General features: G+C 32.9%; 1 protein-coding gene across 1 annotated transcript in view; it reads left to right on the top strand.

Moving 5' to 3' along the window:
* Positions 1–18,572, top strand: part of LOC149803756 (protein zer-1 homolog) — a 106,150-nt gene extending 87,578 nt beyond the window's left edge. Inside the window, exons 12-16 of the mRNA XM_089953525.1 lie at positions 1,671–1,783; positions 8,720–8,779; positions 12,196–12,263; positions 12,729–13,027; positions 15,380–18,572. Coding sequence (XP_089809651.1) covers positions 1,671–1,783; positions 8,720–8,779; positions 12,196–12,263; positions 12,729–13,027; positions 15,380–15,525 — 686 coding nt within the window. The 3' untranslated portion in view covers positions 15,526–18,572. The remainder of the gene's footprint in view (positions 1–1,670; positions 1,784–8,719; positions 8,780–12,195; positions 12,264–12,728; positions 13,028–15,379) is intronic.
* The last annotated feature ends 875 nt before the right edge of the window (positions 18,573–19,447 follow it).

Below are 19,447 nucleotides of genomic sequence, written 5' to 3'. Positions count from 1 at the left end.
TAGCATACCTATCACAAATGCAAGACATGAGAGTACCTGTATTGCACCCTAGATTTGTAAGATTTAGTATTCCTGTCACAAATGCAAGACATGAAAGTACATGTATTGCACCCTAGATTTGTAAGATTTAGTATTCCTGTCACAAATGCAAGACATGAGAGTACCTGTATCGCACCCTAGATTTGTAAGATTTAGTATTCCTGTCACAAATGCAAGACATGAGAGTACATGTATTGCACCCTAGATTTGTAAGATTTAGTATTCCTGTCACAAATGCTAGAGATAGTACAGGTATGACACCCTAGATTTGTAAAATTTAGTATTCCTGTCACAAATGCAAGACATGAGAGTACATGTATTGCACCCTAGATTTGTAAGATTTAGTATTCCTGTCACAAATGCAAGACAAGACAGTATTATGACTCTGTGGTCTTAAACTAAGTAATAAAAAGGAACAAAAACCACCAAGCTTTGTAAAATTCAACAAATAATTTCCCTAGAATACAGAGTGAAAATGTAAAATAAGAACTTTCAGTATTGCAAATTAAATCCCAAATAATCATAGAATTACTAACACAAATCCTAATTAATAAAGTTCTGAATAAACTTTAGTGGTATTCCAAATCATTTCCAAAATTACACGTATAGATGTGCCTGTAGTGACCTGTAGTCTCTAATGTACTAATGGTCTGAATCATAATAATGTGTGAACAGTCTTTTGTTGAATCACAGTAATATAATCCAAGATATCCTTGTTTCAATTTACTATAATTCCAAGTCAATGTCTCTGTCCAAGAATGTTATAGGTGAGCACTTTCTATTTCCATTGAATAAATTATTTAATAAATAAACTCTAGTCCAAATGAAATAATGAACAATTAAAATTCTGCATCAAGATCTTACAGCATGAATGAACAAATTCTATATAAACAAGATTATAAATCCATCTATTTGACTTGGGTCACAATTAGCATTTTCTAAAAGAACTTTTACCTAACTGAAACTTCCATTCTAGAAAATTCTGTTACTAAAATTATAACAAAAACATGGTAAAAACAATGTTCTTGATTCAAACCAAGATAATTATGTTTACTTTTATTGATAATGATCCTGGTATTAAACATACATTCATAGTGAAAATATTAGCTATAGTGAAAATATTAGCTATGTATTATTTGTTTACTGAATAAAAAAATTCAATCATTCTGGTAAGGTAGACAATGAACTTGATTTTGGACAAGGTCAGCAACAAAATACAATTATGCATAACCCACAGCATGTAATGAATAAAAAAAAAAAAATGGAAATTAAATGTACATAACACTTCCATCATAAAAAAGAAAAATTTCACTGTCAGCTCTAATTCATTTAATCTAAACTGAAAATTCCTTTTCTCCTTTTTCTCTTTCTCTCTGCATCAATGCAAATTAAATATGCATAACAGTACAGGTTTACACCCTAGATTTGTAATATTTAATATACCTGTCACAAATGCAAGACATGACAGTACAGGTATTATAGAATGGATTTGTAATATTTAGTATAACTGTCACTATTGTAAAACATGGTACAGGTATAACAACTTAGATTTGTAATATTCAGTATACCTATCACAAATGCAAGACATGACATGCATGTATTTTGTTTTACATGTCACATCCTCCTTTAAGATGAGTTACCCCAAAACAGTGCAAGATTCTGCTCAAATGGTGGAGTGTCTCTTTTCACAAAGACTGTACAGATCCTTGGCAATGGAAAATTTATTACCCCTGCAGCAGAAGATGTAAGTGAGGATATATATTCATATGTTTGCTTTGTGCATTTAATGGTTAAAATTGCATCCGTTTAAAATATTTGATTTTTAAAAGTTCAAGAAATTAATTTGTAAGCTTCTCATGCCCTTTTGCTTAAAGGGCCTTGTAGTTTTAGTGGTCAGTACAGCTGTTAAAACAGATCAAAGGAATTGTAATTGATTTTGATCGAACTTAGTCTCTGTATATGTCTTTGCAATATTGTAATAAAACTTGACATCACAAACAACTTCTTGACTCAGAAACATCAAATGCCACCAATTAGAGTTGTTGCGTAATAAGTTTGAAAACAGTAATTGGCACATACACATTTGGATCTTGTCTCATGTTTGTATTCAAGTACACCATGTATCCAATGATTCAGATAACCATTACTTTGTGATCTTGGTTCAAGGTCATTGATCTTTTTTCAAAATTTAGATCCAGAATTGGATGTTAACACCACAACTGGAACAGAAAATGAATAAAATCTGGTCAAACTTTGTATCTCTGTGTATCTTGGAAATACAGTACACACATTGCAGATTGAACAAAATCAACATTTCCACCATGGGAAATTAATCTGTCCACACTGTTCTCAGACTGGATATCCTTGTCATGGATCATAGTGGATGGATTAAGTTTTATTGCTCCAATAAGAAAGATGCAGCAGTATAATAATGCAATACTGGATGTTCATTGCATCACGTGTTACTTATATTTGTCTGATTATTCAAATGCTCCTTCTAAGTTGTACACAATAACATTTAATATTCAAAGACTTACCCACTAAACTGCATTGGCATATGTGTGACAAGAAACATAAAGAATCCCATAATAATTGGCACTATGCAAAATATAAACAGTTCACTGAAACCGTGATTTTAATAATTGTATGTGTGTGTGAGTGAGAGAGAGATTATGCTTTTAAACAAACAAAAAGAAATCTCACATACTAGTGAGATCATAATGAGAAGAAATATGATATTGAAGCAGAACGTGACATGAAGGTTTATACAGTTATTGGTAAAAATAATGAGAAATGTTGCCATATTGTTTTTGTCATTCACAAGTTACTTTTTAATTGTTTGCTTAATGTGTTCTCACACAAGGAAACATACATAGCACAACCTTTAGTCCATTTAAGCACTGTGTAGTGCTTCCACATCAAATATACATGTTGATGCAAGACATTTTTTTCGAAAACTAGACATGTGTTTACCTTTATCATAGGCCTACTATTTTGTACTCAGACTCCTTTAAGTACATACTGCTGTATTATTTTGCAAACAAGTCAAACAGATATACTTATTACTACTGGTTTGGTCATCTGACAAGTTTAATATTACCAAATGGACTGGCTAAAGTGAGGGAGAAAATATAATCACTTGAATATTTTAAATAGATGTTAAACTTATGTGTATTATTTTCAATTGATGGAGATACATTTTAATGTGGTACAGTACATTCATTTAGTCCACATGACAAATACTGCTAAACTGTTCATGAATATCAAGCGATTATTGTTTTCTTATCAATTTATGACCATTTTTTATCATTTTTAAGAAGTTGGCTTGAATAGAAATAAAATATTTCATTACCAGAGAGCATGTACAAAATGTATATTTAGAAAGGGTTTAGCAATTAAGCCAACAGTGTGAAATTACTGAAATTATGTCCATGATCACCCAAATGGTTTTGAACTTTAAGAACGAAAGTTTAAAATCATTAAACAAATGGTAGAAGTAGAATTAAAAGTAATAATAATCCAAAGTTAAATGCCTGAATATATACATGTACACAGCACCCAAAAAAATAATGGGTGGGATCAGTTACTAAGTGCTGATGAGTAATTTTTATTGTTTTACTTCCATAATGCAATCATAATTTTTCTCTGGGATTTCCATCAAATAATCATCAAAATCTCTTGAAACTGAATGGAAATACCCAATATCGAAAGATTCATGGGGACAAAAAACTTTTATATGGTTTGCTTTATATATTGTTTGAAACCAATTTTACACAAAAATATCACAACTTAACTTTTTTGCATTTCTCAGTCCCTATTACAAGTCCAAAATTTGTTTTTTCACAAACAAATGTCCTGTTAGTTTTATAGTGTTTGGTTTTGTGACAAGAAACATTGTCATTCAACAGTTAATGTTTCTTTTGAAATACTGAAGCATGACATTAACCAGTAAACTGTACTAATTGAGAATTTAAGTCATTTAAAGAATCTCAACATTAATTTTGCTATGAGCAGTCAGGGAAGGAGAGTATCGGATATAGGTTGAACAAAATACAAGTGGTCAGGGAAGGAGGGTATGGGATATAGGTTGAACAAAATACAAGCAGTCAGGGAAGGAGGGTATGGGATATAGGTTGAACAAAATACAAGAGGTCAGGGAAGGAGGGTATGGGATATAGGTTGAACAAAATACAAGCGGTCAGGGAAGGAGAGTATGGGATATAGGTTGAACAAAATACAATAATGTATTCAAAGTGGGTCTAATGGAAATTGTATGGAAATTAAAGGGAGGCTATGAAAAATGAGTACAACTTTAATGAAATATTGGTTATTGAGAAAGAACATTAAAGGTACTGCCTGATAGAAAACAGAATGTAAATTTCTGCATATGTATTTGATAACAGTAGATGAATTGGTACTATTAATGTGCATTGCAGCCAGGGAGATTATCTGATATACAATCTGCTTGGTTTGGGCGATATCTAAGAAATGTTAACACTTATTTGGTCTACATTTTGCACATTTGTGCATGTGTTTAGCTAGTCCACTTAAATAAATACCACAAGAAATGTTACTACTGTATAGTTTGTACATGTAAAGGTATGAAATTGACGTCTGCCATAGTATGTTTACTGCAACGAGGTTTCTGCCATCAGTTTCTTCAGTGTGTTGACTAATTGTTAGACAAGTATTGTAAAATGTGAGGGAAGCATCAGTCCCACTACAGCTATGATAAAAAAAACACAGAGTTAAACAAAACTGAATAGATGTCCACTTTGCTTAGGGACATTTTGACTGTTTATAATGGACACTTAATCCCTTGCTCCACGTGACCACATCTACCATGTTGAGTGGGAAATCTGTAATCTGCGACGCGTAGCTGTATCTCAAACGAGTTTAGTAACCAGCTGTCATTAATGTATTGGGCTAATCAGCAGTGGTTACTGTAAAGATTTGTGGTCTAGAATAAACTGTTGAACATATTAATACCAAAAATCTTAGAAAAGGTTGCCCTATCCCAGCTTGTATCTCATCTAAATTCAAAGTCTTTTTAGCAATGTACAATCTGCATATCGCCCTTGCACAGTACTGAAACTACTCTTCTAAAAGTAGTTAATGACATTCTCTCTGCATTGGATAGTGGAAAGATTACAGTCCTCACCCTCCTTGATTTGTCTGCAGCATTTGACACAATAGACCATGATATATTACTTCACCGTCTCCAGCATGTATTTGGCATTCATGATACAGCCTTACTGTGGTTCAAGTCCTACTTGGTCAACAGGACACAAATTGTATCTGCAAATGGAATACACTCCAGCCCAGTTGATCTTTGTTTTGGTGTTCCACAGGGGTCTGTTCTTGGACCTGTTCTCTTAATTCTGTACACTCATTCACTCTCAAGTGTCATAGATCATCGTCCAATTGTATGCTGATGACACCCAAATATACAAATCTAGCCACCCAACTGAAGTTGATGCTACCATCCAAGGTGTAGAGAGGTGCATTTCTGATGTGAAATCATGGATGACATGTAACAAGCTGCAGATGAATGATGATAAAACTGAGGCCATTCTGATCACAACACAAAGACTTTCTCATTCACATCCTTTACCTCAAACAATAAATATCAGTAACACCAACATTAAATTCACACAATTAGTACGAAACCTAGGTGTTACTCTGGACAGTACTCTCACATTGCACCAACATGTCATGAACATATGCAAGGCTGCATATTTGGAGCTGAGACACATCAGCTCAAATCGCAAATATCTTTCAGTTGATGCCACTAACACACTTGTGTGTTCATTAGTACTTTCAAGACTGGACTATTGTAACTCAATTCTGTCTGGTTTATCTCAATATCTACTCCAGAAACTTCAAAACACAGCTGCTCGGATCATACTTAGAGTACCATGATCACAGCACACCTCCCCTGCTCTGTACCCTGCACTGGCTATCCATTCGATCCAGAATCAAACACAAAATTTGTTCTCTGAGCTACCTTTCACTGTCGGACTCTAGTTCAACATACCTATCTGACCTCACCCATGTGTACACACCAGCAAGATAATTACGCTCCTCTTCTGACAATCGTATACTCATTATTCCTACTATGAAAACAAAGTCATATGGACAGCGTTCTTTTGCATACCAGGGCCCAGCAATGTGGAATGAATTGCCCACTGAACTTAGACACAAAGACACAGTGATCACATTCAAGAGGGCTCTCAAAATTCACTTATTTCGATTGCAAGAACAAACATAAAGGCCTAATAATGTTTCCTACCTGAAATATTCTCAGCATGTTTTTTATTTTTTAATGTTTTTCTAATTTCATGGTGTTTGTTTTTGTAATAATATTATTATATGTTTTTTATCTTATAGGTGTTGTCTAATGTTGTAAAGCACTTAGAGCTTCTAAAGATTAGGTGCTATGCAAAGTCCTCATTATTATTATTATTATTATTATATAGAAAAAGACAAATGTTTAGTCGACCAAAGTTGGTATTTGAATGCAGCTCAATGTTAACCATAACTCCATTGAGTTTGATCATTAGTACACTTTGACCAGTTGAGAATCGTAGATTCTGGTTTGGGTATCTTTTTAAACTATATTGTTTCACTGTGAACTGTAATTTAAAAAATTATGAATGTGATTTGATTAAACATGGTACCTTCAAGTTGGTAAATCTCAGAAATATCATTAATATGTTTGATAATCACTTATTTACACAAAATTTAAAAGTCAAAGGTACTGACTCAGATTTGATGCAGTACCAATCATGGCATTTGAACTCAAAACAAATATAAAATAGATCAGTTGAAGTAAAATCCATCACAGAGTAGGTCAGACATTTAAATACCCTTCTAACTGAAAACCAGGAAAACAGTTCACCATTTAATTACATTTTAAAATGATGCATGTTTCCATTTAAATCTTACTGATCGGATTATAACATTGTATTTGACTGACCTGCACAAATCAGCAGTATCACAAAACAGGAAAAGCAATATTTTTTGTACTTGACTGACTCACCAATTAACATGGTGAGACATAGGCATCACTTTTGAATGATGGCAGCATGAACAATTTTAAAGTTTTGTTTTCAAGCTTTTCTGTGTGTGTGTGACCTGGATTTTTAACGTAGCTTTTCAGTCATCTCGCTACGATGTCTGTAGTGTGGCAGTTTATAGTGATGTCTAGCACTGGGGCATCATGCCATAGACATGTAACATGATGTCCCACCCAGTCACATTATCCTGACAGCAGGCCGACCAGTCCTAACACTAACCTCTTAATGCTGAGCGCCAAGCGAGGCAGCTGTTAGTACCATTTTTGTAAGTATGACTTGGCTGGGGATCAAACCCACGACCTTCCGCATCCAAGGCGGATGCTCTAACCACTAGTGCACCGGAGCGGTTTCAAGCTTTTGTGAGTCAGATGCAGTGGTGACCAATAAATGCACAGCTGCAGCTTAGACACATGAACTGCAGAACACAGTGTTTTAATGTTATGGCCCATTAACTTTTATAACTCATTGGTTAACCATTGGTGATGCTAATAAAACCTCTCAAGGTTATGTATATTTAATTTGTATGTTAGTGTTTTTCTCTATGTATATGTGATATGTATAATTGTATTTTGGACTTGACCTTGTCCAAAATCAAGTTCATGTTTTATCTGACCAGTAACTTTTATTTTAGTAAACAAGTAATACATAGTTAACATTTCCCTTTTGAGTGTGGGTTAAATATTAGGATCTAGAATATTGGTATTGCCAAATGGAATAACCTGTTCTACCTGATATTTATCACATTCTTAATTGTAATTTTAGTAACAGATTTTATCTATTTACAATTTAGATTTTTGTAGAAATGAACTTTGGACCCACATCCTGGCTCTTCTCTTGTGTCTTAGTTTTTTTAAATATAATCCGGTTTACTTGAAAAAATTTCATTCTTTTTTTAACATTTTAGACATAATCAGTCTTATTGTTGTGTTCAGTATTTGATTTGGGTGAAATTATTTATTCAAATTATTATTCACTCGAATACAAAGTGCTCGTAAATAATATTCTTGAACAAAAATATTAATCTGGAATTATAGTGAATTCAGACAAGGTCATCTTGGATTATTTTATTGTGGTTAATTGGAAGACTGTTAGCATATCATCACACATCAGGCTGCTGTTACACAAGACTACAAGCACATTGACACCTTCAGTGTTGGATCTTAATTTGAACACGATTGGAATTTCTTAAAACTTTTTTTTCATTAGGACTGGTGATAGAACATTTTAGAATATTTGGGATTTAATTTGCAATACTGTAAGTTCGTTTTAAATTTTTACTTGTATTTTAGGGAAATAAATTAGCTGTTGAATTTTACAAAACTTGTTGGTTTTCATTAGTTTCCAATATATAGTTTAAGGCCATAATTACGAGTAATGAGGTTTTATAAAAATTGGAGATAAAATTCTTTTCTTTGAATTTTCAATCCCTTTAGCATGATGGTCTTCAATAATGGTGTGGTCATTATACTGGCAAGGTTTATAAAATTTAAGCATGAGAATTTTCAGCTTTATATGTGAAGATTTTTTAAAAATAATTTGAAATATAAAACAGTGAGAAAGTTTCTAGTTACAGATAAGTGCAGATTTGTATAATCTTACAGAACAGTGTTCATTCATCTGAAGAACAGAAAGAAACAGTAAGAAGAATGATAGGAACATTGGTAATATGTCTTACCTCTTAACAATTGGCTTGCTATGCCTCACCTCTTGACCAGGGCCTGTTTATGTTTCACTTCTTGACCATGGATTGTGCTGTCTTGGTCTCAGTCTTTCTCGCACCCTTAAACTCCATTCACTCCATAACTGGATAATGTTGATATGAATTTATTTCTTCCTTTTATTGTTATTGGCTAATGGGAACTGTATTTCACATAATGACTTACCCTGTAGAATCCATATAACATATAAATTATACTAGATCAAACAAGATTTATATTGAAGCCAGCAATAGCAATGGTGTGCTTAGTTTTTATAACACACCATATAACTTATAAGTTCTACTAAATATGACAAGATTTCTACTTTAAAAAATAATGGTCCACATAGATTTTGGTAACGTCTCATTAGAGCGCAAACCATTAGAGCTTATCACAATAGAGTGCAAAAAATATTTTTGTCCTACTAGAGCTAATCTTATTAGGGCGCATCCCATTAGAGCATGAAGAATTAGTATCACTAGAGTGCGAACAATGAAAAACACATTTGTTAACTGTATCTTTATTTTTATTTTAAATGGGTTGATTCAGAATGAAAAACACATCTGTTAACTGTAACTATATTTATTTTAAATGGGTTGATTCAGAATATAGCTAATACCAACCATCTGTTCAATAGCATCAATGCTCCCATCGTTATACATTACCGTCAGTCTCTGAATGTGTTTTTCAATGTCCAAATATTTCTTGTTTGGACGTACCACTTCTAGTCTTGCAGTGATTTGCAGTCATGTAACAGCTTGCCTGCTCGTCACAAATTGTTGTAAGTAGACACCAGATGTTCGGATGATGTTTGTACATGTTATAATATATATATAACATCAAACGTGATGGCAATTCAATCTTGAACTTATTTTTTTTCTCCGCGCCCTATTGTGAATGTGCTCTAATGAGATTTTTTTGCACCCTAATGGGATTAGCCCTAATGAGAGAAAAAAATAATTTCAGAGCCTCACTAAGCAGCGCTCAAATGGGATGCACTCTAGTGAGACCAAACCATAGATTTTATACCAGTCCATTAACTTGTAAATTGTAAAAATAATAATAATAATAATAAGAGTTATAAGAGTTATACTTAAGCTGAAACAGGTCCACATAGATTTTAGAATACTTCATTAATTTCATGACTTGTACAAAATCTCAAGCCAAAAACAGTCAACTTAGTCCATCAATACATGACTGAACCTTGCAAGATTCATACATACGCCAACAATGGCCTACCTAAATTTTATTACACTCCCTACAACACATCAATTATGGCAAGCTTTACAAGATTTATTCTTAAGCCAACAATGGTCTACTTATATTTTATATCACTCTATTAACATAGGATCTGTACTAAACCTAATGATATTTATACTTAAGCCAACAATGGTCTACTTACATTTTATAAAACTTATCACAGTTTATAAATTGCAAGATTCCTTGCCAGATTTGTGCTTAAACCAACAATGGTCTGCTTAGATTTTGTAACACTTCATACAGCTTGTGACATGTACCAAACCTAATAAGATTTATGCTTCAGCCAAGAATGATATACTTATTTGTCTTCTTATATTTTATAACACTCCATGTAACTCACAAATTGTATCAAACTTAACAATATTTATACTTAAGCCAACATTGTCTAATTAGATTTATAACACTCCATGTAACTCATGAATTGTACCAAACCTTGCAAAATGTATACTTTAGCCAATTATGGTCTACTTAAATTTTATAACACTCGATACAACAATGTGAAATGTACCAAGATTTATATTTATGCCAACAATGTTTCTGTTAATATTTTAAAACACTCCATATAATTCATGAATGGAATCAAATCTAACCATATTTATTCTTAAGCCAACAATGGTCTACTTAGATTTATAACACTCCAGATTTAACCAGTAACTCATGAATTGTTTAAAACTTAACTAGATTTACCTGTAAGTCAGTTATGGTCTACTTAGATTTTATGACACTCAGAGTGTGACTCAATATAAGTAATGAATTGTCTTATAATAAAGCCATCAATGGTCTGCTTAAATTCTAACACTCCATTTAACTCATGAATTATACCAAACCTAATAAGATTTATAATTACGCCAACAAAAAAGTCTGTCTATATTTTTATACATGTATTACTTCATACAACATTGTGAATTTTACCAAAGCTAACAATATCTATACTTAAGCCAAAATGATCACGGTTCGTTTTTATAACACTCATGATATATAATTTACCAAACCTAACTATATTTATATTTAAGCCAACAGTGAACTACTTACATTTACAACACTCCAATTAACTCATAAATTGTACTACCAGTAAACACGGCATGATTTATTCTTAAGTTAATTATGGTCCACATAGATTTTGAAACACCCCATTAACTCATAATTTGTATTAACAAAACCTAATAAGATTCATACTTTAGCCAATAATGGTCTACCTAGATTGTATAACTCCATTAATTTCTTGACTTATACCAAATCTCATGCCACCAATTGTCTACTTAGATTTTATAACACTCCATATAAATCATGAATTTTACTCAGACAAGTTTTTTTTACTTTAACCAACATTATGTCTACTCACTGGTAATTTGGGTTATAGAGCATACAGTATGGCCTTACTTCCGATGTGCACCTCTCATAATACTGCTAGTTCCACCTGGTCATTATTTTCATTTCCTGGACTTAAGACACAAATTGGAGAAAAAAATAGCTTATAACTTTTTTTAGTTTTTTGATATTTTAATTTTTCATTTTTTCATTTATTGCACTTTCAGTTAATATTGTCTACTCTGGCAAAATTAATTTTCCCTATTTTCTTAACTGCTAACATTAGTGCATGTTAGGCTATTTCTAGTTCATCTCTGGAACACATGGAAGCAACCATTTTGATCATCCATATCCTTTAGGCAACAAGTTGTTTCCCAAATACCACATATAATGAAATTTCAGTCACAGTACATGAAAGTAGCATAAAGGTATGTCAACATTCTCTTCATTATGCTTATTGCTAATGCACACAACTTTACCTTATGCCAATCCCAGTTTCAGAATTACATAATAACATGTACAGCCAAATCATTGCCAGTTTAAGGTACTTGCAAACATGTATTTAATCTGATTTTAAGTATTTATTATTGCAAAGAAATCATGTTTAATTAATGTAAGAAAAAAATATGAAACTTGTTAATATATAAATTTGATACTAGTTATTGGTGTACAGAATAAAGTCCATTACCGTAGTAATTGCTGGTTGTTTTATTTTCACAGCGTTTCATGACTTGTATTGAGTGTTATATATATCAGTTATTGGTGCAAACAATTAACCCAATCAATAATTGCTCTTTGCTTTATTTTCACAGAGTAATGTGTCAGAGGTACAGAGCCAGAGGTCCCAGCTCATGAATAAAAATTTCATCATGGCAGTGAGGTCAGTCTGGGTAGGGTTGTCATCACTTGACTTCTTAAAAGGCACTCAAATGTCCATCATCCTGCTATGGGTGTGGCAGTGTAATAGCAATGATGCATTTCTTTTAATACCCTTATTTTGTGGAATGAGCTTTTATAAATCCATCCATCAGCACCCCTCTAACCCCATCCCAACTGAACCTCCAGTATTATTCACATAATGGCATCAAACCCTGCATGGTAAGTACATCATGGAATTACTGTGTGTAGTAAGTCATACATGCAGAGTTCATCTTGTCCTGACTGGGTACAAAATGGCTGTGCCAAGAAAACTTTGCTACTTTTTTGACCCTGGGCCATGTAGATGCAGATTCAAACCGTGAGAATATGTGTGCATTTTTTACCCTTAACAAGGTTGTTAAAAGGAATATCTATATTTAAAGTTATATTTATTACCAGTTTCTTTTCTATGTGTTTCTTACCCTAGGTCTTTACTGCAGCAAAATGATGAGAAAGTTGACATAGATACATCCATCCATTGTGTTTATATACTGCTGCACATGTTAACATTCCAACTGGATAAATGGGTGGATGAAAGTATTTCGCCATTGGATGTTCTGGGAGAGGTCAGGAAAGTCATGTTTTTATGGGATGTTATGGTAAAAAGAAGAACCGCTTACACATCACTGCTGCCAATCTTTACACTTCTAGAGTGTCAAGCTTTTCCCAAGGAAGAAGCCCAATATGTGGCAGCTTGGATGCTATGCAATCTTACTACTGTGAATGGTAAATATAATCACTTGTCACCTAATAGCTATGTTTAATTTATTGTATGACCTTTCAATTGGGGCATATTATATTATCGCATTGCCTGTTCTTCCTGCCATTAACATTTGCTTGTTCAACCCACAGGTTATCAAATCTTGGAGAAATTTGGATGAAATTTTAGATGGACATCATGACTAGACAGTGTCTTATACAACAGTCAGGTCACTAGCTTGAATGCCAAGGTCACTGCAAAGAAATTGTAACTGTGACCTATTTGTTTGTACAGATTGTAACTTTATCTTGTTACAAAATCAACACTAGGCAGTGTGTCATGCATAACAGTCATGTTTCCTATCTATGTCTTGAGGTAATGGCAAGGGACACTCTTTGACTTGATTTGATGTCGAAGCTGCTACTTTTGGACACAGAAAATATTTCTTACTGAGATATACATCAGGATCAGAAAATGTGATGTTTACCAGAAACTCCCTATGTCAAGGTCATTGCAATTGAAATATAGCTCTTTGAGTGGATTCCTTGTCAAGGCTCCAACTTTTGGACCACTGAAGAATTTTTCATGAAACTTTACCCAGGTATATGTCATCAATAGATGGTGTGTTGTATACCAGTCGTGTCCCTACTTAAGGTCAAGGTTACTGCAAAGTAGAATGTAACTGACCTGTTTCTTTGGTTGGATTGCAACTGTTGAACCACACACAATAGTTGCAAGGTACTTCACTGGATATACATTATAACATGATGGTGAATCGTGTGCTCCAAAACTGATCCCCTTCTCCAAGGTTAAGGTCACAACACAACACAAATGTAATGCTTCTGACCTGTTTACTTTAAAGGCTGTAGCCTATCAATCACTCAAGATTTGCATGCCATATATATATATATATATATATATATATATATATATATATATATATATATATATATATATATATATATATATATATATATATATATATATATATATTATGGATAGAATGTGTTCCATTCTGCAGCTATTCTCTCCCTCAAGAACTGACATTAGAACAAGAAAAAATCTAACTGACTTTTTCTGTGTCTGGTCTGTAAGTTTTCAGATACAGGACAAAGCATATTGAAACTTTTCAATATATACATCAATAATAGACAGTAAATACATAAAGGATTGTCAGGTTCCTAGTTCAGAGGTCAAATAAAGGAAAAGGAGTTCAGCATGAGGGGCTGTTTGGTGCATGGCAACAGAAATGTCACAAAACAATATCATTTGCCACTTGCGGCAGCCTTGTTTGTGGGTGATTTACTTTTTGCTATTTTTGTATTAAGGACTTCCTTGTGAGTTAAGATGTCCCCAGTAATTTTACTTAACTTATAAAGAAAGTACGATTACTCTTTTCAACTGACTGGAGATCTTGTCTTCATTTGAAATGTTTTTTCTTGATAAAGGAGTAATACAATTTTTTCATGTACACATTGTATGCTTACATTTTGAGTGATGTAATCTAGGTCTGTGTACCCAACCATAAGGAAGTGCATATTATGTTATTATGTACAGCTATCCATCTCTTCATTTCCTGGTTTGTGCAAAATAATTTTATTCTATGTTACATACCATGACAAATTTTTTTTCATGGCTTCCACTTAGGATAAGTAAGAAATTTTGTTTAAAAATTGGCAAAACTTTGATTCATGGCTTGCAATTGTAGTTAGGATAAAACCTTTTGATTTAGGTGTCAAAAAGTCAAAACATCAAGATATTAATGAATCATGGAAGAATACACAATGATTTCTGTCAAACAGGATTAGTTCTAGACAGCATACCTTGACCAAACTTTATGACTGGCAAAGAAAATATATATTGATTTACAGGTCAAGAGATCAAAGGTCAAGATCACACTGACTCAAAACAAAAAATGAAAAGAATGGTTTTTCCACTGTAAATTTAATCCTAGACCAAACTGTGTGGATGCCATGCATATAAAGTACCAGTTACATTATTATGCTGATAATTATATGTGATGGTCAATCTTAATTTGCAAAATGATCTGTCTATTAAATTTTTAATAATTGCGGTATGACTTGGCAATCAATTTTTGCAAATGCATATTTAGAATTTTTTTATGTATCCTTTTATGCATAATGAAATGAGACCTTGAAAAGCAAGTAGACTTTTGCTTAATTTAATATACACTAATTTTTGATACATGAACATTAGAGAAGCTGAGCTAATTATTTTAATTACTAATAATATTAAATTGCTATAAAGTAGAGTTAGTTTATAATCAGTCAACCTCAGACAGACAGGTGCTGTCACAAGTAGATCTTCATTATCTTCATCGGTGGATATCTTATGTTGTACTTGTATTTTCTTTGTAGCTGAGGTATATTGTGACATGCTTCGCAGAGAAAATGGAGAGGAAATCATCAGGAGGGTGTACAATTCCCTTTGTGAAGACCAGGAGAAAACTAAAAAACTTCTCTCTGACATTATGCTTAATATGAGGAATTTTTTTTCAGTCTAATCTTTATGAACAATATTAAACCCTTTTAGAGTTTTATCAAATAGAAGAGGAGAGGATAAAATTCTTGCAGCAGTGGGGTAAGATCCAATTAAGTTTGACATACATGCAGTTGATACTAATGTGCATAGATGTAGAATGTGATAATCAAATACTACAGCTATGAATGAAAGCTGATTATTTCAATCATGTTTTAAGTTTTATAACATCTGAACTTGTCTTGAGAGAAATACAGTGTGACCCAGCTATAACATGGTTGTTGGGATCCACAGAACTTGACCATATTATAGGCCGAACCATGTTATAAGCAACCAGGTCGGGTAGCTGAAGAAAATGGTGCATGTACCCCCAAAAATTTGCTTGAAGGGATAAATGCAGGCAAAAAAAATACATGCTTCATCGGCACAGTTACTGTTTTAAATCAATGCATATTAAATGAGAAATACACTTGTAGTGAAAACAGAGAAGGCATATATAACATTTTACTTTATTCAGAGAACCACACATTGGTAATATATGTGCATACTGTTATATACACATGTCTAATGTATAGCATGAATAGAGTATCAACACCGTGTACTCACCCGCAAATTTCATCACATACATTGAATCTACAATACAAGCAATTCCATCAAGAATATGCAAACACATACAGATTTAAAATATTCAATAATTTTGTCACGGGTCATATAGGTCTGAATTAAGTGGGGAAAAAATAGCACAATTACATAATGAATGATGAAGCACATTTAATTTTTCAGGCAGTAAAAGTTAGTTTCCGTTGGTAGCGTTCATAAGCATAAACTTTTTCTGGCAAGAAGGAAACTTTCATGGCAGTCATGTTGGAAAATGAAACAATCCATCAGATTCTATTGCTGTTATTTTTGTTTGGTACAGACTTTCTTTGAAGAAAGTTTCTTTGTTTTTGTTGAAGATTGTAGTCGGCTTTATTTGATGAATGGTGCGTACGTTATCGAAGTCACCGCTAAAGGGCTGCTTTGGAAAACCAAACAAATGCCCATTTCTTATTGTGGTGGCAACATCAAATAATTGTATTGCATGATTGAGACTGATTTTTTTCCATTTGCTTAGAATGTTTTCATAACTATCGGTGCTTCAAAGGTAATCTGTTTCCTTTGAAATTTCAGCAAATTGTTTTATCTGGGCACATTTTTAAAAATGGAATGGGCCATCCTTTGGTCGATTGTAGTTACTGTATCTCCCTGCCTGTTGAATGGACCAACAACTTCGATCTTTCTTTTTGTTTTGACATTTGTGGTAACAGAGTGATGCTGCCTTCCACGCATGCATCAGAAATTTAAAAAGGGTCAAGGGACGATAGAGACACAGGTGTTCCGATCTGATGACAGAGATTATTACAGAAAATGTGTGTTCTGAAGGATTTAATTCTGAGTGAAAAAAAGAGGAATTTTACTTACCATCCGCATACAAATGTCAGTCTATATAAATATCTTAATTACTAGCAAGCGGACAAAAATCTGATGGAAGATAGAGTATGAGATAATGTCTCATCTGGTTGATCTCTACTACCAGAAATGTCAACAACAAGAAAAAGAGGATAAAAGCAGGTATCTCGCAACATACAGTACTCATGCTAGATGTCAATATAAGCGGATTATGATATACCAATGCACTGTTAATATGGTTTGTCAATACGAACAAAGAATTTGTTTATGTAACAATAGATACATTTTAGTGCATTTTATATCAAGTTTGTGGCTTCCTTTCATGGGGCTTCTGAATTTTTTCCACTCCAAACCAATGGTTGTATTTACAAGTTTAAACAGCCAACAATGTTGCCAATTTAAAAAATCACCAGCTGGTATATTATACCACCAATAAGAAAAACAAATCACAATTTGTGACAATGGCGAAGCCCTGCGCAATCACTGAATAAACATTTTACATGTTATTTTTTGTATTTTTGAGAAGAAAAAACTCTTTTTTTGTGTATGAGAAAAATACATATAAAATTTCAGAAGCCACGCCACAATCATCTTGTATTATTCATACGCGATCTCTTTCCCAAAATGATAATAAACTTTCTGTTTTTTTGACACTTTTAAGAAAGTTTTTTTTTTTGCATGTACAAGAAGAATACATGTTCATGAAACTTCAGGAGCCACACCATAACCGTGTTATATCTGAATTTGTGTTATAATGGATCATGCTTTATTGGGGTCACACTGTACTTAACTATCAAAAGATGTGTTTTCTCAAGGTAGTTCATCTCACATTTCATAATACAACACTAATTTGTGTATAACTATAAGAAATCTGGTTTTAAATGACAGTATTGATGTTGCATCTCTAGAATTTATTGATTTTTATTACATTTCTAGCAATTCCACATGGGAGAGAAGATCTTTAGTATTTTAAACACTGTAGGAACTAATGTTATTAGTAACAATATTTCAACCAGTTAATAATAATTCATTTACTCCTTGGTTTTTATTATTGTCTTGATATCAGAAAAATCTCTAATCATGTCACATATTGCAATTTTAGATTGATATATGATTACAACTTATAATCACTTTAAAAGACCATTGTTGGCAGATGTTTGTTTCTGAAGAATTGTGTTGTCAGCATTTTTATTAAATTTCATGCTATTTTTCATGTAATCTTCCAGCATTTTGCTTGTGAGGTTATGTTATGTATATGACAGTTGGTCTCCAATAGAGTGGTTATTTGCTTAATGGAAGAAGACCAGAATAGATTACTGTATATACTCACTTATAAGTTGACCTTTGTTACTAAAAAAAATTATTAATGCAGAGCAGGGGTCATCTTATAACAACAAAAAAATAAAAAAATCTGACCTTACTGTAATGACTGTATAAATTAGAACACTACAAGTCTTGGGACACCCATAATTCTTTCCAAAGTATTTTTTTATGACCTATAAATGTTGGGACAAAAACTTATAGCCATTGTTTCATGTATTAATTATAAATCTTGTGACACCATTTTTTTCTTCTACTAAGTGATCGATGTAATAAAAATACAGTAAATACTTTTAAAACTCAGTTTTCATTTGCTTTGTTGTTAATGACCATAACTATCTACACAGGAATGGTAATCGTGCTAATGTTATGGAGTACAAGAGAATTAAAGATCAAAGTATTTAGCCACAGGACAAGCCAGTTTCAGGGTTTAAATGCTTGTGATAATTGGCTTGGATTGCTGTCAGAAAACAAAAGAAATACACCTCTCCCTCAATAATTCACTCACAACGGGGTCCACAAACATCGACCGCACTATAAGTGAGGTGTGAGTTACCGACGGTCCTCCAAAAATTGGAGAAAATCTCTTTGACATCGAGAAAACTATGGGGGGGGGAAGCGGAGTTAGGGAACTGGGCTGTTTATTGACTGAATCCTCATTTTACAATCATGTTGATAAAAAATTAATAATGCGCTTTTTCTAATGAAGTTGTTCGTTATTGTGTTTAAATAACATTTATTTTCAAAATGTCTAACATATGAAAGATCGTTCCAACTGATTTCAACAATATATTTAATATTATCCTGCCAAATCGCAAGTCCACAGTGCAGGGAACTAGACTAACTGATACACCGTCAAACAAGACTCCTTTTTTTAATTTTTCATGAGACAAATGTCTGTGTCGAAACTCATTTTTTTTTATTGTTCAATTAGTACAGTATTGATGTTATGATTTCATTGGAAGTAATAATGAAACTTATCATCCTTGAGGATATCTCTGCGCCTGTTCAAGAATTCTCTGAAAGTTGCTTGCCCACAATGGTCCGTATTTGTGAAATCAAGCTCTTTATTTTATTTCGCTTGGCTGCCTTGTTATCTTTGATCACAGTTATGAAAGAGTGAGTTAATTTAAGGTAGTTTTTGTTAGATACACAATAACATTTATAAGTGTTGAATT

This window comes from Sinohyriopsis cumingii, chromosome 3 (assembly GCF_028554795.1).
Source record: "Sinohyriopsis cumingii isolate HCF-2022 chromosome 3, ASM2855479v2, whole genome shotgun sequence".
Lineage (NCBI taxonomy): Eukaryota > Metazoa > Mollusca > Bivalvia > Unionida > Unionidae > Sinohyriopsis > Sinohyriopsis cumingii.
This window is presented reverse-complemented; position numbering and strand designations above follow the sequence as displayed.